The sequence below is a fragment of the Carassius gibelio genome, chromosome A5 (genome assembly GCF_023724105.1).
Source record: "Carassius gibelio isolate Cgi1373 ecotype wild population from Czech Republic chromosome A5, carGib1.2-hapl.c, whole genome shotgun sequence".
Taxonomy (NCBI): domain Eukaryota; kingdom Metazoa; phylum Chordata; class Actinopteri; order Cypriniformes; family Cyprinidae; genus Carassius; species Carassius gibelio.
In genome coordinates this window covers 22,782,860-22,805,615 of record NC_068375.1, presented here as the reverse complement: position 1 = coordinate 22,805,615, position 22,756 = coordinate 22,782,860, and the positions used below count along the sequence as shown (strand labels likewise).

The following is a 22,756-nucleotide window of genomic DNA, read 5'->3' as shown; positions in this document are numbered from 1 at the left end:
CAAACAAACAAAAGCTATGATGAATGAGGAAATCCTATGACCTTTTTTGGTGTTGGTTCACTTGCTTATATGGAGCTAAATAAGTACATGGATACAGTAATTACTAAGAAAGATTGTACACACTCACTAAAATCAGCTTTTATTCACACAATCACAGACAACAAGATAAAATGGCAAGACTGCAATTGAAATTCAGCTACATCCTGCTGTGATTGTAGCTCCCCAGATTGTGGGTTAGGTATCAGGTGACAGAACGTCATCCTGGACAGTCAGCCACAGGCGCCAGAGCCCTCCTATCTTAATGAAGATATCCAGACCACACATTCAAAATTGCCTCTTGTCATGTGGTATTATGCCCCTTTTAGGGCATGCATGCATTTACTGAGTGTATGAGCAGGCAAAGTAGTGCTGAGGAAATCTTTGGATAAATCTCTGATAAGTTTTCTCTTTGGTAATAAACTGCATGTCAGGACTTTGAAGCAGGGTTTGACATCAGGGTATATCACGCATCGGTATCAGGATTATGTGCCATTTTATTACAAACCTGAAAATTTGAGACTCAGCCACTGATCTATATATGTTCTCTATTATGGATCAGTGGTCTCAGCTCACGAGTTTCCTTTTTAATATATCTCTTATTCTTAACTCAAAGACACAAATAATTGTCTGCCATATAATCTTGGATTTGAAAGGTGTTTGCATGGCTGTGAAAACTCTTCTGAATGCATTTCACCTTCTAGAAAGGCCAAACAGTGCCACATGAAATTAAACTGAATGAAAGCATTTTTAAAAACGAAAATGTGAAGAATGTGAAGAAGTTCTTTTTTTGAACTAACGCCTAGTTTTTAAAGCCTGGTATATCGCTAGCAAATAAAATTAACACGGTATTTTAAATCATTTTAAATCAACATATTATTGGCATTATTTCCACTGAATTATGACTAAATTGACAGGTGCCATTATAAACAAGCACCACCAATTTGTTGTTTTTGCTTGTTTTTTTTATGTATATATAAACAATAGAATAAAGAAAAAATCTCTCAGCAGAAGTGGAAGGATTAACTTGGAGCGATCGCTTCAGCGATGTATGAAGCTTGTGTTGCTGCTCTCATTTTTTTGTCCTGATGAACTGTTATCTCAGCAGTATCTTTAATTTAGTATTAGATGAACTGCAGTATAAACTCTATAGAGTCCTCTAAAAAAGTCCTCTGTGACCATCCATTGCAGTTGGTCCATGCCGTCTTGTTGAGCTGATGGTTTTGATGAGTTGGCATTCAGTTCAAGTGTTTTTGCTTCTTGTCAGATGTCTTAGTGAGCTTTTCCACTCTTTTTAGGAACGAATAAAGCGGAAAAGGGTAACCGAGGGGGTGAACACCTCAATCCACCCCTTTCATCCCCTTGCCCCACTTTCTCCTAAATTTGATAGGCTGGTGCAGAAACATGAGCATCACAACCTATTGGAACAGAACAGCATGGGTACAGAAGTTTAACAACCTTAAGTTGTTAAAAAAAAAAAAAAAAAAAAAAACTTATGTCATAATTTACTCACCCTCATGTTTTCCAAACCTGTTTCATTTTCTTTCTTCTGTGGAAAACAAAAGACCCCACTGAGTTTAGAAAATATATATTTTTTGTGTCCCACACAGGGGAAAATTAATTTTCATTTTTGGGTGAACTGGCATTTCAAGTTGCTCTGACATGAAATGTAGATATACATGTGTATAAATGCAACAGTAACTGCATTAGTGAACTTTAAACACTTTCTTTGATTCATTGAGCAGAAAACTGAAAAAAAAAGACTGAAGTAACTGAAATGTTTCTGTTCTGTACCTCATTTCCCCATGTTCTTCTGTCGATCCAGGAATTTCTGCCGCCGGTCCACAGGAATCTCATCCAAGCTGATACCATGGTTGCTCGCCCTTTGTGGCAACATTAAAAATGATCAAATCTCTACATTATAGACATCATTTAGTGATAGAACTGGTTTCTTTCTTACCCAGGAGTAAGGTCTGGCGGTACAGGTAATGGCTTGTTGAATCCTTCTCTCCCAACCAACCAGAATGTTTCTTCTACACCTTTACCCTGTTAGAGAATGACAGGAGCTCATATTATATTCTTCAAGACATTTTAGAGGCATTAAACACAATACTGAATAGTGTCATGTGCAATCCCATGAGGTTTCTCGGCAAATGCTAAAACATTTTCACCCTCATTTGTTCACTAACAATGCCTGACAGTGGACATATGTGCAACATGACAATTCCTTTATTTTTGTCTTTTTTTCCTGAAAATCATGAATCTTTTTGCAATAGTGTAATTTCCATAGAATGAAGTGTGTAATAACATTCTGTGGTGAAAATTATTGTGCAATTTAGAACATTAAAGTTAACAAGATCAACATTTGATAAGAATGTATTAGGGACAACATTGTTCTGGAAATTGCACCAGAACTTTAAAACAGATGCATTTCTGGAAATATGTATCTACTATATAATCATAACAATCACACAGCTAATATTGAATTGGTTTATGATAATTTTACTATTTATGATTAGGCTATCTGTTTAGAGCATAGTTGTGCATATATAGTCATAAAAGTGCCTGAACTGTATAAACACCTGTTAGTGTGTGTGTGTGTGTATGTTTGTGTACCTTGAGCTCTGTCCTGCCCCTACCATCTATTTTGTAACCAAGTTTCAGGCTCTTCAGGACATCAACAGTACTCTGGTTGACATGAATTCTGTAAGCTGTAGAAACAGGAACAGCAAAACAATAAAGAAAGACATAGTAAATTAATTAATGTTAAAATAAAAAGTGTTACAAATTGAACACCACTTGATCATTGCCCATACTGGTCTCTTGTGAATTAATACAGACTCATCAAGAACATACTATGCTGAATTCCACTTGGAAGTAATGACATATGAAACCACTAGATGGCAGTATGTCCAAGACTGCCTGACTGTCCAGTCTGAGCCGTGTTGCCAAGACCGCGGCCGAGGAATTAGCATACTTTAAGACTGTTGCTGCAGGTTGTTTTTCATGTCCGAGGGTTGAAAAACTACCCAACTAATCAATAACGTGAACGTTATCAACTGGAATGAGGATTTTACCAGGGGAACCCCGACAAAACATCTGTATTGTATCCCCGGAAACCGATTTTTAACGGGGATATGTTCCGAAAACCTGGCAACCCTGACTCTGAGCTAGTTAAAACTGAAGCACTCAGCATTTTACATCACCCAAGACATTCTGTAACTTTCTGTTGCCGTCAGATAATCTGGACAACTGTGTTTTAGTCATTTCATTGCGTAGGTGAAATCACATCACTATGCGTGACCTCTGTGGCTTAATCTATGAAAACATCTTTAATTTGAAACAAATTGTCTGAATATGAAAACAAACCATTCTTGTACAATATGATAAAATGTATAATAATAATTTCTAGGTACTTCAACTCTAAAATTCACAGTACAATTCAAAAGTTTGGGGTAAGAAAGTTTTTTTTTTTTTTTTTTTTTTATAGAAGTCCCATTCGCTCACCTAACCTGCATTTATTTGATTAAAAAATACAGTAAAACATTAATATTATGAAATGTTGCTTTTTTATTTTAACATATTAAAATATTTAATTTATTCCTACAATGACAAAGCCATTCTTCAGTGTCACATAATCCTTCAGAAATCATTCTAATATAACCTATTCAACATTATTATTTTAAGGAAAAGTTGTGCTGATTAATATTTTTATTGAAGCTGTTATACATTTTTCCAGGATTTATTGATGATAAAAAATTAAGAAAAAAGAAAAGCATTTTATATATATATAAAATGCTTATATCACAATGCTAATATCACAAAAGATTTATATATATATATATATATATATATATATATATATATATATATATATATATATATATATATATATATAAATCTTTTGTGATATTATAAATGTATTTACTGTCACTTCCAATACATTTTATGTAGCCTTTTTTTTTTTAGATATTGGCACTTGTTCTAGGGTTGAAGAAAATGTTCTGGGATAGATGAGGCAGAAGGTCAGATTAAAGGTGAGACAGTTCAGGGTGATATCAGAGCCCGAGTTCTAAGAGGACATTAGCTTTAAAGCAGAATTTTCTTTCTAATTTGGCTTATACTCTTAAGAGCTTACAGGGAACTCTGCACTTTAAGCCCTCTGAGCTTCTCACTGACATGCACTCACTGTTCAGCACACACACAAACTAGTCTTCAAACTGATCCTTAGCCAAAGACAAATTCCTGGAATCACGACTTTGGAGACAACCACAAGCGCTAACATTGTAACTATCCGACATGTGCTGATGTATATACATAATAAAAAACATAAGTGTACTCACGCAACCCTGTGGATTCCATTCGGGAGGCTGTGTTTACTGTGTCCCCGAACAGACAGTACCGAGGCATCTTCAACCCAACTACACCTGCTACCACTGGACCTGTCACATACACATGAATAATAAGTTAGCACATTAGCAACTGCATAGAATTACATGTTGTGTCAGAAACCCCTGTGTGAGCACCATGTGATCTCTGCCGAGTTGTACGGTGGGGGAAAGAGCCAATGGCATGCTCACTAATTGGATGAAACTGTTAATTGGATGATGCCCGGGATTTACATTTCACTTGTTCTAGGAATACACAGCCATCAGAGGATCAAGTGTAAATAAGTTTTTACATTTAGCACAATGTTCATTTTGCTGATGTAAGGCAAGACCATCTTTTTCAATGAAAAATACATCCACGGGAGTAATTATGTGTTTGATTTTTAACGTTGTGAGATGATGCATATACAGTAGTTTAAGGGCGTAAAGCGTACTATACTTTGAATAGCGTACTGTACTCTGAACTGTACTCTGAATATTCTGGGTCTCTTATGGCTTTGTTTGCTGTGTCGAGATTCAAGGCTGCCACAAAGTTTAACCAACTACATGCCTTATGTAAACTACCTTTCAAAAGTTTTTTTTTTTTTAATTGTTATAAATGATTTCTATTTCAAAGAAAAGCTGTGCTTAACTTTATAGCCATTAAAAGAATCCACAGATATTAAGCAGCACAACTGTTTTCAATACTGATAATAATAAGACATTTTTCTTGAGCAGCAAATTTAATGGCAGCTTTACTATAACAGGCTTACATCACCTTTTAGTATATGGTAAAATAGTAATGATTTTAATCAAATAAAGAGCAAGTGACTTCTTTTAAAAACATGACAAAAAAAATTCAAACCCCAGACATTTGAATTTTGTTTGTATATGTGTTTGTGTGCTTTGTGCGGTTCTCACCAGAATGGAGTCCAATGCGGATTTTGACTTTGACGTCAGGCATGTGCCTCATTTTAAATGTTCCGATGCAGTGCAGAATGTCCAGACACATGTTGGCCATCTCTGCTGCGTGACGGTTACCGTTGCGGTTTGGGACCCCTGATGCCACCATGTACGCGTCACCAATAGTCTCTACCTGTTGATATGTAATGTGAAATGCAAAACTGTTTCAAAAATGTGAAATGTGGAATGTTTGTATGTACCATAGATATTATCTCAAATTACATAATATTGTATAAGTCATTTATTATTTTCATTTATTCCTTCACAACATAAAAACCTTTAAAGAATGTCTTATTAAAAGATTCACTCAAAGATCATCTCTCGGTGTGTTAACCTTTTCAAAGGGAACTAATAAATACATTTTTGATACTAATATGTAAACTTTAGATACTAATATGCAACTTTACTGCACAAATCTGCACCATTTCATGTTAAATAAGGCACAAAGGCGTACCTTGGTCCTTTTGAAAGGGCACCACCCAATGACAGCTTTTGTAGCTTTTACTGAACTCATCACTGATCATGAAAGAATCTACTCAATTTCCACAACATTTCAAGAGAAGGATAAAAAATGTAAACCTTGTAGACATCGTGGATGGCGATGATCCCATCGAAGAGTGTGTAGAGGTCGTTGAGCAGATCGACCACTTCGATAGGTTCACTCAGAGCAGAGATGGTGGTAAAACCCACAATATCACTGAAATACAGTGTGACATCTGAAAAGTGCTCCGGCTTCACTGGCTTCCCTGTCTTTAATGCCAAGGCCACAGATCTGAAAGACAGAATGGCATTATAAGAAACAAAAGGAATGTGGAAAGATATCTGAACATCTGAAGTGAGACTCACTTGGGCAGCATCTGGGCTAGAAGAGCGTCGGTTTTCTGACGCTCTACCTCTAGCTCTTCAGTCCTCTCTCGGATCAGATCCTCCAGGTTTGAGGAGTACTGCTCCAGCATCCTTAACATTGAGTCAATTATATTTGTCTTCTTTCCCTTGTTCACGTTCTTAAACTGCAAGTTAGAAAAAAGGGACAGGAAAAAGGAGATTTTTGTTGCTGTTTTTTCCCTCTGTATATTTTATATAGTGAATTTTATTTTATTTTTTAATTCTTGGAAAGAAAGTCTTTGTGTTTTTTTAATTTGCTTTTTTTTATTGCATGCATTGAAAATAATGCTAAATTTTACCTTTGTCTTTGTGTGTGTGTGTGTGTGTTTGAGAGAGAGAAAGAGGGTGTACCTGTCTGAAGATCTCCTCAAATGTGGGTCTCTTGTCAGGCTCCTCACTCCAGGCCTGCTTCATGATCTGAATCACCTCCAGCGGTGCTTCATCCACAGACACAGTGGGTCGGCACAGCGGTGGAGGAGAGCGCACCTTATCTATGATTTCTGCACACAGACATACACAACCTGAGTATTCACGTCTTAGAACACTGTATTCATATCATGGCTCCAAACCAACTCCATTAAATCATTGCCATCTTTAGTTGGTCCATTAACCAGGTGAAAACCTGAGTGGAATGAGATAATGTCTTGGTATGTGAGGGTGTCTAACCTTCAGGAGGCATATCCAACATGCAGAAGGGAGCACAGCGAGAGATCACCTCCTGCATGATAATAGCAAAGCTGTACACATCAGCTGGATACGTCCCCTTCTTCCTCAGTTTAGGATTCCGCAGGATCTCTGGAGCTGTCCAAAACTGATCTGTACCAAATATACACAGATCCGAGTCAGAAAGACTGAATATATAAAAACAGGCAAGAAGAGAGGAGATAATGAGAGCCTTTATGTCCTGTTTCTCATCTCATGTTTTAGCTGTTTCCACATGTTTACCCGTACCCTCTGGTTTGGTGTCCTCCAGGATGATGTTTTGAGAGTTGATGATTTCATTTAAGCCATAATCCGTAACCTTCAGAACAAAGCGACCGTCTACCACACAGTTCCTTGACTTCAGGCGTCCATGAACGATCCCACGATTATGCAAGTACTTCATTGCCTGACAGGAACAGATAAAAAGGCATTAGAGGGAAAGTGACAGAGAAGCATGAGGAGATGGGAGCAGGTGACATCCTTAACAGTTCATTAGTTAACAGCCAGTCATTCTTTACCACATTTTCTTTCATATTTTACTGAGCTGTTTTTACTTATCCCTTCATCTATGCTTTCATTTAACCCTTTGTTAACTGAGCTATTCTGCCTTCTCAATTCCTCACCCTGATCAGGTCAAGAAGAAGAGAGGACTTGAACATCCAGTCCAGTCTCATTTCCTCGTTGTTGAGCAGGTCTTCCAGGCTGCCTCTGGTGCAATGCTCCGTAACAATGCCAAATATGCCAGTATCCAAGAACAGACCCAGAAACAGGTTCAGATTCTCATGACGCATGTCTCTCAGCTAGAGTGAGGGGAGAGGGGGACAAGCAGACAGGGTGGGATGGGGAGTATAGTGTTCAGATTTAGTTTAAAAACCCGTCCAGAACTTGTAAGCTAAATAATGATGAACTTTCATTCACTTATCTCTTACCTTGATAAAGATGGTCTGAGTGCTGTCACTGATTTCTGAAACAGAATCTTCACAAGGGCATTTCTTCAGCCAGACCCAGTCACCCTGACAGCACAGAATAAAACAACTGAACGCATCTCCACAGGCTCACACTGAATCTGATGACCTTGTGTTTCAACATTTCGGCACCGAATTCAGAGGAAAATATGCAGAATTTTATGGATTTCCTTTAAATAAGATAAATGGTTTAAACAGAGTTTAGAGTACTGCACTTTTATCCGTACTTTGGTTTTATTGAATGTAATGAGACAGTTATGTCTATAATTTACTTAGTATAATGTCCAGTTTTATAAACAAACATGCAAGGAGCAAGTGAAGTGTAGAATTTTGTGAAAGTTCTGCAGAGCTACTAATACTTTTCCACAACAGCTCATGTACAAACAACGGCCGTATGTAGTTCATATTAATATACAGGTTAATTTATGCAACATTCCTCTAATCTGATTGTTAATGTAGTTTGCCTGCAGTGATGAACAGGTTTTTAAAAGTTGACACATCAGCTTATGTTTTCATTAGTGAGCATGGAGTGAGAAATGGAAAACCTAACGAAAGCTTATTTCTGCCATCAATAAAAAAATAAAAAGGTAATTGCAACTTTTTATCTCACAGTTCTGGCTTTTTCCCCTCACAGTTCTGAGTTTATGTCTCACAATTCAGACAATTTATTTTGCGAGATATAAACTTGCAATTCTGAGAAAAAAGTCTGAATTTTAAGATGTTTACTTGCAATTGGCAGTTTTAAAGTGGCAATTGTGAGTTTATAACTGGAAAATTGTGAGGAAAACAAACCAGAATTGTGAAATAAAATTATTTTATATCTTGCAATTCACTGGAGGATGTTTTTACTTCTGGTATTCAGTACTTCTGCTATTTAGTACCAAAACACTATGCTAACAATTTACCCAAGTGTATGTCTTTAAACAAAAAAAGCTCACATTTCACACACCTCAAAAACAGCAACATTGGACGTCTCAGGAGTCGATGTAATGTAACTGCGACCAGAAACTGAGCGGTGAGGGGTTTTAACATCTAGTTGACTCTTCACCATACTCTCCTCATTCAGCTTCTACAGACAGAATGGAGAGAAACTGAGAATGTGAGAGACATAGACAAAAATCGAAGCGAGCGAGAGAGCAAGTCCTATTAAGTATCATCACACATGCAGCAGAGCACACACTAAAGTTTTATTAAATTAATTTAGATTATTGCCATACTCTGCTCATTCTGCTTCTACAGACACACACACAGATAAATGGACAGTGAGAGAGACATGGATAAAGTCTATGAGCAAGACAGAGAGAAAGAGAAATGAAGGAAGAGAGAACATTTGTGACTGACCCTCCTGCTGAGTGTAGTGTTGATGAAGACCAAGTCATCCAGTGTCAGTACTATCTTAGTGGGGCTTCCATTTCCTCCTCCACCAAATGCTCCGAATATCCCCTGCCCATGTTTCCTGGACACACACACACACACACACACACATAGACACAAATATGCTTATTTGTTTATCAGTAATACAATAAAGTGATTAAATACAAGATGATTTGCTGCAACTCAACCAATTGAATTGTGTACCTTATATGGAGAAAACATGCACCTGCTGCACTTATCAACACACAGAACAAGAGGAGGAGGAAGAAAAGGGTCACTCCATCCAAGCCTGCAATGAAAGGAAAAGAACGACGGACAGAATCAGTGGTGATGTTGACGCTTTTAAATATATTGTAATAAAATTGATATGGTACAAGAATTTCTGCTTTCTCACCTCCACTACAAGCGACATAAGGACTGAACCAACAGTTTGAGTCAGTTCTCGGAGACGCTCCAGCAAAATGAATCGATTTCCCCAAGTACTTCAGTCCTCCATATTTCCCATACGTGTGTGGTGCTTCCAGGATGTGAGTGCGGTGTAGGCTGGACCCAGAGCCATCTGAATCCAGGACGGCGTAGCGGACCTGCATTCCTTCTCCATCAGTGCCTGCCGATATCTGCTGGTTAAAGCCATTGAATTCAAATCCACCCTCGTTTTTCACCAGTGCATCACCCGATACCCAGCGTCCTCCATTCGCAACTCGGCTCTGCTCTGCAGCCATGGCTGTATAATAGAGCATGTTATAGATGGTCCCAAAGAATGGAGAGACCTGCCAAGAAAGAAAAAAAACATCCACAAAAATATAGAACAAATAAGACCATGATTGGGATTCTAAACAATTTTTCAAACTAAGAAAATGTAATAATTTTTTTTAATAATAAGTTTTTATTAATAGTTTTTTTTATTTGTTTTTATTTTTGTATTTCATTTTCATTTTGATTGTACTTTAAGTATTTGTATTTTAAATTTTAGCTATTATAGTTATACTAAATAAAAATGAGAAATGTTGCCTTTGCAAAAAGCTGAAATAACAGAAGTTATTTACAGAAGTAATTATTTTTACAGAAGTTTTTTTTATATATATATTTTCAGTTTCAGGTAAGTAACTATTTTCTAAAAGTGGTTTTAGTTGTGGTTAATCATGTTCAGTCAAGACAGATACTCAGCTGAGCAAAAAATCAACCTGAAAATGTCTTATTGTACACAAATTACATTAAAATTATACCTCTAATTCTGAAACACTAAAGGAAGTTCAGACCGATTGTGTTACCTCTTCAGCTGGTGTGCTGGTACGGATGTCATAAGATTCCTGTGCTGCACTAAAGGCCTCATGGAAGCTTTGTTCCCCTTGGTCCATGGTTATTGTCAAGACCCCATCATAAGCTCGTCGCAGTTTGGTGTCATTGGCCAGGACTGGATAGTTTGCATTTTTATATGGCAATGAATACAGCAGTGTGTCATATGGAATGAAGATGTAGCCTCGGTCAATCATTCTCATGTCCATTGCTGTGGTTAGCAAATTATACTGTTCCTCTCCACCAATCAGAACGGAGTGCATGCACATGATGACAACTGCACACAGAAAATCAAGAGGGAGGGATAAGAATGAGGGAATGTGAAAACAGTATTGAGGAATAAATGAAAGGATAAGTTAAAGTTAATAATTATTAAAACACATGGAGAGACATCACACAAAATTATATACTCAAAAAAATAAATAAAAAGGGCTCGAAATCGTAAGGGAACCACTTTTATAGCACCTATCTTTAAAGGTGCTATACAGTGTTGTCAAATGGCGCTATGTAGAAATATAAGAGGCTATCTCAGTAAACCTGAAGTAGATTACATCAACTGAAACAAATAAAAATGATCGTGTTGTCTTTTTTTGGATTCTCATTTTTGTTAAATGAGTAACACTGTAAAACAATGTTTTGATGTTTTTTGGAGTATGTTTTACAAAATTTTCAGTCTTTATACTTCAAAATTATACGTTTAATTAAATGTGTTACATGCTAATTCCCTGTCATTCTTTGTGAAATTTACTAGCAAATTCTACACCAGTTTTTTATTCAGTGTCACTGAGCTAAATTCATATTTGCGTTTTTAAGCTTAATTCGGACATAACTCATAGATCTCACCCCTCACTCGATCGGTCTCCCGTATTTTCTTCAGGGCTCGCCGTGGCCCCTCCTTGTCCATCTCCATGGTAACAACCACACCAACTGGCAGACCAAGAGCACGCAGGGATTCTGCAAGTTCATGCCCAGTCGCTTCCCACATGTTGTTCTCCGCTGTTATAATCCCAACGTGAGCCCAGCGGAAAAAGCGCAGCACTGAGAAGAGCACACGAGAAGACAACGGGAGCGGCCGCAGAAAGGTGGGATACATTCCCTCATCCATGTCAGCCTTCAGACAAGCCCAGGACAGGATGCCCTTGTTCCAGTTCTTTGCCAGCAGGGTAGCAGCAGAGCAGTAGCCAGGGTTCGCCGGTCCAAGAAAGGCCGATCCGTAGCCCTCCAGCTCTGCAAAGCGTGCCAGCGCTTTCGAGCTTGAGCAATCCTCATTAATTAGTGTGTATTCATACCAGTAGCCTTTGTTAAGGTCGGGGTTTTTGTTTATTCGGCTCATAGCTAATCGTGCAGCCAGGTCTGGCAGGGCTTTGGAGTACATGGGGTCACACGCCCACGGTCCTACGATGGCGATTTTGAAGGTGGTGCCCCAGGCCTCACAGGGCAAGTACGATAGCATGACTAGAGGAAGGAGAAAACAGTTCCCCCACCAGCTGTGGCTGCGGAGCACTGGGCTCGAGGACACTGACCTCCACGAGCCATCTGGGTTTTTTGCTTTTTGCTTGGAGGTTTGTTTCCGTCGTCTCTTTCCAGCAGAGGACTGTTGCCATCGTGGGTGATGGGACTGGCAAAGAAAGCTAGAGTTTCTCTGGACATCCATTTTCATTTTGTTTTACTGTTAGTTGTCAGGGACAGTGAAAGAACAGGTGGCACTGAGAGATGTTGTGTTGTATTGTGTGGATATTATATTTTGATAAAAAAAAAAAAAAAAACACACACCCAAAACCCCCAGCTCTCGATTTGGGTTCTACCCACTGAGGGGCACTAGCCCAAAACTATAACACAATTACCAGCCATAACTGTCTGTTTTAGAGATTGAGCAAATGTGTGCAGATGTATTTGAGAAATACAGCTTATAAGGGTTTAGTGAATGAGAGGGAAAGAGAGGGGGGGGGGGAGACAAGGGATGAAAACAGAGCAGAAAAAGTTAGTATTATTTATACTGGGATGTTAAGTATAAATACATTTCATACAATACATTGCAAATCTTTTTTAACTTAGTTTACTCTATGTAGTAGTGATGTGAGAGTAACAGTGGCTCAAACATCAGCATAAGGGTCAGGGGCCCAGGGCCCGTATTCACAAAACATCTTAAGGATAAATGTAGATCATAACTCACCAATTTAGGAGAGTCCTAAATTTAGGACTCCTAAATTTATTTCACAAAGTGTTTAGCTCTAAAACTAGCTCCTAAATCTGTGAAAGATTAGGGGTAGTGAAGAGGACTCCTAAGTCAATAAGACCAAGCCACAAAATATCCTAAAATGGCTGTTGCCGGCAATCTGGCTCTGAATGTAAACAGTTTACAAGCATTCAATGATAATAACCTTTTATAAAGGTATCGCCTTTGGTTTTGGAGCTTATCCCAACTCTACATTTTGAATGATTATGTCTTTGTTTTCATTAACCAGTTGGGCAAGACGTAACAGCTGTTCTTGAGACCAGATTTATTTTTCTTTTAATTTAATGTTTGCATCAATCTCTATCAGCCATGATTTTTCTACTCTGTTAATTAAAAGGATGCATATTCACTAACTGTTTCCAAGAAGCACACATGTAAGAGGCAGACAATTAGCTGAACTCGTTTAATTAGTGACACTTAGCCTGCATTTTAAAATCTTTATTTGAATGTGGCAACACTGTGCTCTACAACACTTCTATGAATAAATCTCTGACAGAGACTATCAGCCAATCACTGTGTGCATCGTTAGTACGCACGCTGACATCATCCATAGCAACGAGGTCAACCCCGCCCCTTACTCTTAGCTTAAGACTTCTCTCTATTCCTTAGTAAAGTTTGTCCCAGCAGCTTTGTGAATAGGTTTTAAGAGAAGAATCTTAGCTAAAAACTTTTACTGCTATTTTGGAGAACTCTTAGTGGTAAGATAAAATGTCTTGTGAATACGGGCCCTTATATCTGACTCCAGGCTTGGTCTGATCAGCTGACCAGACACATCCTCACCTGACTCAAGTGACATCTGTGTTTAAAGGTAGAGTTGGGGTGAAATGTCACATGACTTGTACCAGGCTGTCTGCCATTCCTCCCTCTCTCCCTCTCCCTCTCTTCCCTCTATCCATTGCTCAGCAAGCAGCAAGCAGATTACAATTAAAGAGCTCTGCCTTCATTTGCCCTGGCCATAATAACTGCCAAATAACGTGAGGCTTAAACAATCTTAATCTTAATCAACCTTATCTCTTTACACCATCATCACTCTATTGACCTGTCAAGAGTTTTGATCTTGGATGTTTTTCTTTGTTCTCCATCCTCTAACTCATGTTTTCAACAATCTGTCTGACTTCTGTATAAATGTCCTGTCTACCCCCTCACCTCTTAACCTCTAGGTCTGGCTTGTTCTCTTTCTTTGGACCTTTGTCCAGCTCTGAAATAACTCAGGATTACAGAGGATTGCACGGGACCTTGCTGTCAGACTCACGCTACTGTGTTTGAGAGCTTTACTGTCTGTGATATTAGAAGTTACACCATAGCTCCCCATGTATTCAGTCAGTTTTTATGTACAGCATTACAGCACAGTTGTTTTATCATCTAAAGGAATTTCACATATTTATATAGCTATTTTTGGCATTTATTAATGTATAAAGTATGTAGTGTGTTTAGTAGTGAAGTGATTGAAACATTACAGTAAATGGACAATACTATTTCAATGCTATTTCTTTATCAACAAAGACCCATATCTTTGAATGTTAGCTGAGTTAGCATAATTAGCAATTTGACATCATTTAGTAGCTTGATACAGGCAAACATTTCATTAAGTAGGAGTAATAAAGTTAACTAGTGTAAATTACTTTGAATTTTGATCAAAGTAATAATAATATAATGAAACTAATTGTGAAGTTTAACAGATCAAATACTGGAATAAAACAATACATTTATATTGAAATAAAATTATTTTTCAAACTCTAATACAATGTAAAAAATATATATACATATATTTCTAGTCACCAAGACTAAGATTACTTAGCATCCCTCAGGGAAGTCCTAATCCTTTAAGCCTCAGGGAATACTCTAGCAAATTCAATATTGGAAACTACTGTTACCCTTAATAAAGGATTGCTAATAAAAGAGCAAAAGATCGGCTAACCTGGCAAGTGTGGCTAATTGAGAGCCACGATGAGTTCTCGTCCCATTAGAACACAGAAAGTCTGAGAAGAACCATAGGGGGACCAGAACCGGACTCCCACAGAGGAAATAGTAATGAGAAATAAAAAAATCTGAATCAAAAATGTAAAAGTTCAGACTGAAGGTGGAGAAAAGACAGATATTCCATTTCAAAAGAGATTAAAAAAAAATAAAAAATAAAATTTTTTAAAACGTTTTTTGTCTTATCGTCTTTAAAAAGCATAGTTTAAAAAATATAGATGTAGAAATCCACCTTTCTCTTTTTAAAATGGAGAGGCTGATCTTTGGTTTTTGGTCCCTGGAGGTTGGAGGCCCTCTGTTGGACTGAGTCCTGCCCCAATCTGGAGAGCTTAATGGAGGAAGCCACTGGAACAAGAGCGTCTCTGAGTCCTGGGTCTAACTGGGAATAGGCAGATTTACAAAGAGAGAGACGGCAAGAGACAAGGAACGAGCAGAGGAGAAAGGAGGGGCAGGCCGGCAATCCAAGCGGTGACTTCTTAACACTCTTTAGCCTATAATCCACACATACAGTACATGGCAAAAGGCATTTTGTTTCCTCAGTGTGCATATGAGCTTGTGGCCCAGCAACATTCAAGATGTCTAACAATTTTAAGTAGATATAATAACAACACTTAAATACTGACACTTCCAGTCACAACGTTAGGCATTTTAATTATTTTTTAATTATTTTTAACCACTGTCAGTTTTTATAGTCTAACTTTAAATGGATAGTTTTGTCTGATTATTTAATTTTTAATGCAATGTCATGACAGATATTACAACAGAAATGTTGTATGAAGGTTTCTAATTAAGCTGAGGATTTGATCCCATGGCTTTGTGGGATCAGCAGTGAGCCAACAAACGTTACGGATTGAACTTGTACTGTCCTGCTCCATTTTGTTTCCTTGGGTGCTCTCTCTAATTTTTGTTTATGTTGCCAATATGGCAGTCCTCTTGGACACCCAAAATGTCTGCAACAGACACAGTCAGCCTTGAGGAATTATTCCTGTATTAAAAGTGTCAGATAATAGCAACCAGAATAAATGATCTAGTATCTAGCATCTATTCATGTGGCCTCAATAAAGAAACCCCACTGTTAAGATTGAATAAACAGATTTTGTAAAGCTACTGACATGACTAAAGTGTCCTCATGTCACATTAAAAAATCCCAAGTGTCAATGTGCCTCCTCCCTTCTTTTCTGCTCTTTCTTGAGTTTATAAGCTTGGCTTGGAGCTCCCAACAGGTGAAAGGAGATTTGAGTTCCCAGGAAGCCTTAAACAGGATACCTCTTTGTTCATTGTGACATTGTGTCCTATAGCACAACCCTATTACACTCTTCTTCAAGTTTACTTTGACTAAAAAGCTAAATTTCTGTCTGATATTTGCAGATTAGACAAATTAGTGCTTAAAGGCCTTCTGCAGAAAACTGGAAAGAAAGGTTACATGGTAACCAAATATTACAAGATGCAGCATTCAAAAAAATGAAAGGATGGAGATACATGAAACAAGAGATTGGGAGCTGGGAGAGGTCACTCAGCACTTGTGAAGTGGTAAGCGCTCCAAGGTCAAAACCTGTGGAGATTATATCCTGACAACATCCTTGAGCTGTCCTCCAGCCAGGACTGGAGCAGCACTCAGACCTTTATTCAAAAGTATACAAACTAATTTATACAAATTCATTTGACCAAAATTTGAAATATTAATTTGTTAAACAGAATGGCAATAAATAATTCAGCAAATAGATACATAACAGTAGCTGATGGTGATTAGTCACCACAATTAGTCCCATTAAAAGTTCCGTTGGAATTATCAAATAAAGATTTATTTACAGATTTAAGGTTAAATTTGATGTTGATGCTCATAAAACAAATACAAAATTGAAAGAAGAATATTATTAGATTTTACAATAAAGTTATCTGCTAAAAGCCACAGAAAAAGTTATTTATATGAAATGGGTTTTCTCTCTCTATGCTGGTTGAATCTTATATGTACAGAATCTACTGCTGCTCAGAATTCTGGGATCAGTAAGATATTTAAAAATAAATTCATACTTTCATTCAGCAAAAATGCATGAAGTTGATCAAAAGTTTCATGAAGTTGATCAAAAGCTTTTGAACGGTATGTTATGCACCACTCTTTTCTCTTAAAGTAAATGATTTGTTGAGTTCTAGATTGTTACTGTCTTTCACTTGATCCAGTTAAATATTTCCTTTTTATTGCCCCCATTAATGCTCTTAACAGAAGGACCTCACTGACAATACTAGCTTTGACCACAGCACTATTAAACACTATGTGGCTGGCTTATATTAATAAACCACTGGAAACAAAGTTCACTTTATTGCACCATGCAGCACGAGTTATGTGCCTGACAGGGAAGACAGACATATTTTTGTCTGTTTTATCTACCCTTAAGCTTTCATTCCCAAGTTTTATCGCCTAATTTACAGAACATCACGTGTTATAGCATGAGTGTCTTGATCAAGGTCAAAATGGTGTCAAGAGGTGGAGGTTACACAACACTTAAAGGCTTTCGGTCAGTCATGACTGGCTCCTGCCCTAGACTTTTAACTTGTTGCTGACTGTCTGATCTCACTAGGCCCACTTGTGTGTGTGTTTGTGTGTGTCACCCTAGCTCATGATTGATAGGAGTCCATTTTAAGTTAATCAGATTAGTTAGATTGGGCTGTGTTGTACTGAGCTTCAACCGCAAGCCTCTTACCTCTGATCAGAGAGAGATAAATTTTGTTAATCAAAGTTTGACAGAATGATTAATACATTATCATAGTAAAATCATGTTAGTATAAATACACTAAAATGTGTGTATGACATGGACACAACATGTATGCTGTATTTGTGTAAATCAGCATTAAATCGTTCATCCAACAATGAAAACCCTCACCCTCGTGTCCTTAGAAATCTGTCTCCCGTGGAATGCAAAAAGTTATTTATGGCAGAAGATCCGATGGTTCATTCACAAAGAACGTGTTTTTTACATTTCTCTGCACCAAAATATGTTTTGAACCATTGTTGTAAGAGCCAATTTTACGTTTCAGTAATTTGTATGGTATTGTTTCTTGGAGTGTTGATTTTAAGCATAAACTGAATATATCATATTTGTATCTTTCTTTCTGAGGTAGTTCTGTTTTTTCCTGTATTTATTTTATATATATATTTCAGTAATGTTTCCTATGTTTTCTGATGTACAGGCTAATTTCTGTTCTGTTTCTTTAATGGTTACGCCCACTTGGGCGGAAGATTGAACTAGGTAGTTGTTCGTGTATAGGAAATAAGGGAGAAACAGTTTTCTTACCGTTTTCGTCTGTCATTAAAAAATAACTCTTGTTTAAACGTTCAAGGTAACAGCAGTTAAAGGTTTAACAGGTGAAACCATAGGAAAGGCTACAGGAGCCATCAGGATTTTGTATTGTTTTGTAATTTTGTGTTTGGATTAAACTTGCGCTTTTTTGATTGACTTCTGTGACGAGTAAGAAGCTTTTTTCCTGTTCCAGTGAAGTTAACATAGGACTTTGCACCTACAATTGTAATGCATTGATAACTAGGGCTGGGAATCGATTCCAAAAATATATATATATATATATATATTTTTTTATATTTAAACATTTCTATCAGCCAATGATAATTATAAATAATACGTCACGACTCACGAGCATAGATCAGTGGACGAGAGCGCATCTGATTGACAGAGCTCTATCAGTCATTAATGTTCTGGTTATTTTGTTTCAGTGAAGTTAATATTGTGCAAAAAATACAAAGTAAACTTCATCATTCAACTGAACTGGGCACATTTATTTTAGACATTTCATGTATTATTTAATTCATGCAGAGCTGGGCTATGATTAATTTCACGGGCAAAGCTGAAAAAACTTAAATGTTCGTATCGTTATTTTTTTTTCCAGCTTCATATTATAGGAAGGATAAATTATACGACCTATCCTGCAGTCATCATGGTGAGATTAGGTTCCTTTTTATCTAAAAATAAAAATAAAAATAAAAAAATTGGAAAAGAATCGAAAACAACAGTGAGGAATCGATTTCATTCGATTCCAGGACCAGGAATTGGAATCAGAATCGATTACAAAAATTGTGGAATCGAACAGCCCTACTGATAAAAACCAAAAACTGGTGGTGATGAGAAAGTCACATGATGAACCAAAGCTCATCACAAACAGCATTTCTATGAGCTGAGGGCGGCAAAACTTACATATAAAAGGTGCACAGCATCATTCACAGAAACACTTAACCCCATCATGGTGACACACAATACTGAAACTATGTAATAAACATGATTTTAACAAAATTAGATGTAGATGTTGAACTGATAAGAAAAACTAAGAAGAAACATGTTGTTTAAAAAAAAAAAAAAAAAAAAAAAACATCAAATGAAGTGTCATGCAGGGAATTCTGGGAGTGTCAATTTTTAAAAAAATCACTGTAAATTATACAATGACTTTTTCTTTTTCACTGCAAAAATCGTATTTTTAACAGTATTTTACTGTAAAATTACATTAAATGTAATTGCTTTTATTCACTAAATATAGTATGAAATGACATAGAAAGATATGAAAAGAAAAGTTTTAAAGAATCTCTATAATTTTGAGCCTAACGATGAGACTGTATCAATTCCCTTAAACCATGAAGGCCTGGTGACTGCTTTGGAAAGCTTAAGTTGGAAAAGTGCACACTCTTTTGCACACTCTAATCAGTGGAGCTCTATATTTTGATCTGATGATCTGCACATTTTATTCTTGTTTTATTATTCTTTATTGTGTACTTCTCTTTCTTGTTGTAATTACATGCTTAATTTTATGTTATCTGTACCTTAACACTTTCATCTTGGCCAGGTTGCTGTTGCAAATGAGAAACAGTTCTCAATAAAGGTTAAAAAAAAAACATATATATAAATAAAAAATAAAAAAAAACATTGTTTTAAATGAGTTTAGTATATATTTTCAGTAATGGCCAAGTTTATTTACTGACTAAAATTAAATTACTTCCTTGAAGGCATATTACAATGCCTGATTATAATCTTGGTGAAATATGTTTATATTCCATTATAAATCACAAAATGTTCAGCCTTAGCTGAACATTTTCCATTATACTGTAGGTGGGTTTTAATGTTCTCCCTTTTATCAGTTTTTATAGTCACATCTTTTACATTAAAGTCCAAAAGCAGTGAGACTCTGATTGTTGTCCACAATTCTGCATGGAATTACATCATTAGTCAACAGGTAATTTGACAGTCGATGGGTAAGAAGCCGAAGGGTTTCAATATCCTGTATCCCGGGGCAGCACTGACGGAGGCAGCGGAAGCAGAAATGTGTGTTACACTGAGGGCAGATGATATTGGGGCAGCCTTTTCCGTTGTGTGTAAGCAGGGTCTTGCACCCTGGACAGGCCCTGAAGTATGGACATCCTCTCGCAGAGCTGTGTGGATCAGTGATTTTTGTGTCGCTGAGGAGGGCAGCACGGAGCGCACAGTTCGGCAGTGTGCAGGAATTGGTGATCGAAGCGCTGTGTGGCAACTCTCTCTGACATGCCACACAGAAACGAAACACAGACCTGTTCACTACAGAGCAAGATCTGCAGACTGCACACTGACCATCCATAACCGTGATGACATTAAACTGATGACAACTGGGACACTGGAAAGAAGGAAACAATTGGTGAGATCTGGTCACAAAATAAGAACTACACTTCACAGATTCCTTTCACTTGTTTTTCCCAAGTAAAAATGACTGCACCTACATCTGGAATATTTATTAGTAGGCTATAATAATAAAAGGCCTACTATTATAAAATATGTAATGTTTACAATAACATGTTTAACAGTGAGTTATTCCTTTATAGATCACATAGGGTATAGTTAATGTTTCATTGGGTAGACATTTAGCATTAAATATACACATAATGTCCAGTAAAATGTGTAACTGAAAGTGTAAATTATATCCTGTATATTTTGTTTCAAATATACAGTACTGAAGTATGCTACAGTAAGCTTCACACATTAAAGGGGGGGTGAAATGCTCGTTTTCACTCAATATCCTGTTAATCTTGAGTACCTATAGAGTAGTTCTGCATCCTTCATAACTCCAAAAAGTCTTTAGTTTTATTATATTCATAAGAGAAAGATAGTCTGTACCGATTTTTCCCGGAAAAACACGACCGGCTGGAGGCGTGACGTGTGGGCGGAGCTAAAGAATCATGAGCGCCAGTAGGCTTTTGCGTTGAGAGCGTTTGAAAGCTGTGTCTCATTATCGTGAGGGAAAAACCAACCAAAACAAACCATGGCTAACAGTCAGATTCAGCGTATATTTATGATCCATAATCAGATCCCGAGGCTGAAACTGAACGAGAGCAGCAGCAGCAACAACTCGCTCCGAGCGGGGCTCGAACCCGGGTCTCCGGCATGGGAGGGGACGCACTAACAAGGAGGCAGAGATATTTTAAGCAGTTTTACTCACCGCCTGCGGTTCCAACACACGATCGTGACCCTTTTTCGTTGGGACTGCATTATCCTTAAGAAATAAACGATATGCAAATCCGGTGTCAAACTGGGCCTTGTTTGTAAAACAAACATCTTCGAAATGCAGGGAACAAACAAAAACACTTGCACAACTTCGTTGATGCTCTGTAAAAATAAACTCCATCCACTGGTCCCTTAATGCTGTTTTTTTTTTTTGGTAATCTGTGCAGGGTTGTCTCGCCCTGGCAACCAAAAACACACTTCTTTTGTGACATTTCGCGACACTCTCGCTCTGATCAGTGAAATGTCTGTGCTCAGCCTGGCTATATGGGAGCACGCGCTCTTCTGGCAGACGTGCCCTAAGGACCCATATAATGAAATTCCGCTCCATCTAACGTCACACAGACCCATACTCGAAAAAAACTTTCTGACAACTTGTGACAAACCAGTACAAAAATACTCCTTCAAACGTACAACTTACATTTTTAAACTTTGTCCATGTTTAGCATGGGAATCCAACTCTTTAACAGTGTAAAAAACTCAGTATGCATGAAATAGCATTTCACCCCCCTTTAAGCTTTACACAGTTACATCATTATTGATTCAAAAACAGCGCCATAGCTTTCAAATTGAATAGGGCTAATCTTATACTAGTAGCTTTAGGGCTACATTTCACATCTCAAATATAGGCTAATCAAAATGACTGAGCAATAGCTCAATGATCCTTAAAGTTTTAACCCAGGAAGGCTCTACTAGACACTTATCAGTGGAAAACTGCGTCACAGTTAATCAGACACCTTGACATAGTGTGCTAAATAAAGTCTAAGAGCTTAATTCCCTTCTATAGTATTCTGGTAGAACAAGTGCCTGAAAATAACTTGTGCGAAATGTTTGACGTCATGATGGATCACAAAGATCTGGAGCGGCCAGTCTACCTTTGGGACATTCATGGCTCAAGTCCTCCTGGACAGAGAGAGAGAGAGAGAGAGAGAGAGAGAGAGAGAGAGTAGACGAGGGTCAGCCGATTAGTAAGGGAAAAGTAAGACAAAGAACTGTGCTGACAGGGAAACTGAGGACACTGTCTCACAGTTACGCACTGTAGGCTACCACAGACAGTATGATAATTTACCGAGAACATTATCTATGTGTAAAATAACATGCACATTGAGAATCAATATGTCTCAGCCAACAAGAAAACAATATTCCTTCCTACAAGTGCGAAATTCAAACAGTTCAAATAGTCTTAACGTAATTAAAGGACTCTTACTACAGAATGTATGAAGAGAGGAAATGAATAAACTGTAAATCAGTACTTACTGGACACCAGCTAACTATTCCAACCACTTCTTTGTGCGAAGAGACACAAAATGTTAGTACTGTATGTATTGCCCGTGAGAACAGATTGAAGGGGAATACCCAAAAGTCCTGCGTCTTTCACTTTCTGTTCAGAGGCAGAATCAGAGAATCAGAATCAGACACAAAACAACAGAA

General features: G+C 37.5%; 1 protein-coding gene and 1 long non-coding RNA gene across 3 annotated transcripts; both read right to left on the bottom strand.

Annotated features, from left to right (window-relative positions):
* Window positions 1–123: 123 nt before the first annotated feature.
* Window positions 124–15,109, bottom strand: gucy2d (guanylate cyclase 2D, retinal). 2 transcript variants are annotated; one of them, XM_052592558.1, is made up of 21 exons: window positions 14,743–15,109; window positions 11,432–12,494; window positions 10,564–10,865; window positions 9,687–10,062; window positions 9,497–9,581; window positions 9,260–9,374; window positions 8,868–8,987; window positions 7,883–7,966; window positions 7,577–7,753; window positions 7,203–7,359; window positions 6,918–7,067; window positions 6,603–6,751; window positions 6,213–6,376; window positions 5,946–6,138; window positions 5,325–5,499; window positions 4,380–4,478; window positions 2,653–2,747; window positions 1,997–2,082; window positions 1,831–1,919; window positions 1,550–1,585; window positions 124–1,454 (listed from the first exon to the last, which is right to left on the bottom strand). In XM_052592558.1, the coding sequence occupies exons 2-19, from the start codon at window positions 12,246–12,248 to the stop codon at window positions 1,832–1,834; spliced, it is 3,432 nt and encodes a 1,143-aa protein (XP_052448518.1). In that variant the 5' UTR covers window positions 12,249–12,494; window positions 14,743–15,109; the 3' UTR covers window positions 124–1,454; window positions 1,550–1,585; window position 1,831. The 2 variants fall into 2 exon arrangements, with proteins under 2 accessions (XP_052448518.1, XP_052448519.1); XM_052592559.1 differs by lacking the exon at window positions 1,550–1,585.
* A 3,458-nt stretch (window positions 15,110–18,567) lies between these two features.
* Window positions 18,568–22,727, bottom strand: LOC128003850 (uncharacterized). Its single transcript, XR_008176568.1, has 3 exons — window positions 22,583–22,727; window positions 22,201–22,228; window positions 18,568–20,444 (listed from the first exon to the last, which is right to left on the bottom strand). It is a non-coding gene; the product is annotated as an uncharacterized LOC128003850 (long non-coding RNA).
* Between the last annotated feature and the right edge of the window lie 29 nt (window positions 22,728–22,756).

Excerpts from the sequence above, each read along its gene's own strand:
- gucy2d (XM_052592558.1), bottom strand. The coding sequence starts at position 12,248 with ATGAAAATGGATGTCCAGAGAAACTCTAGCTTTCTTTGCCAGTCCCAT. Across the intron at positions 6,377-6,602 it reads TTGAGGAGATCTTCAGACAG|TTTAAGAACGTGAACAAGGG; the intron begins GTACACCCTCTT and ends TCTAACTTGCAG. Across the intron at positions 1,920-1,996 it reads CCGCCAGACCTTACTCCTGG|GGCGAGCAACCATGGTATCA; the intron begins GTAAGAAAGAAA and ends GTTGCCACAAAG.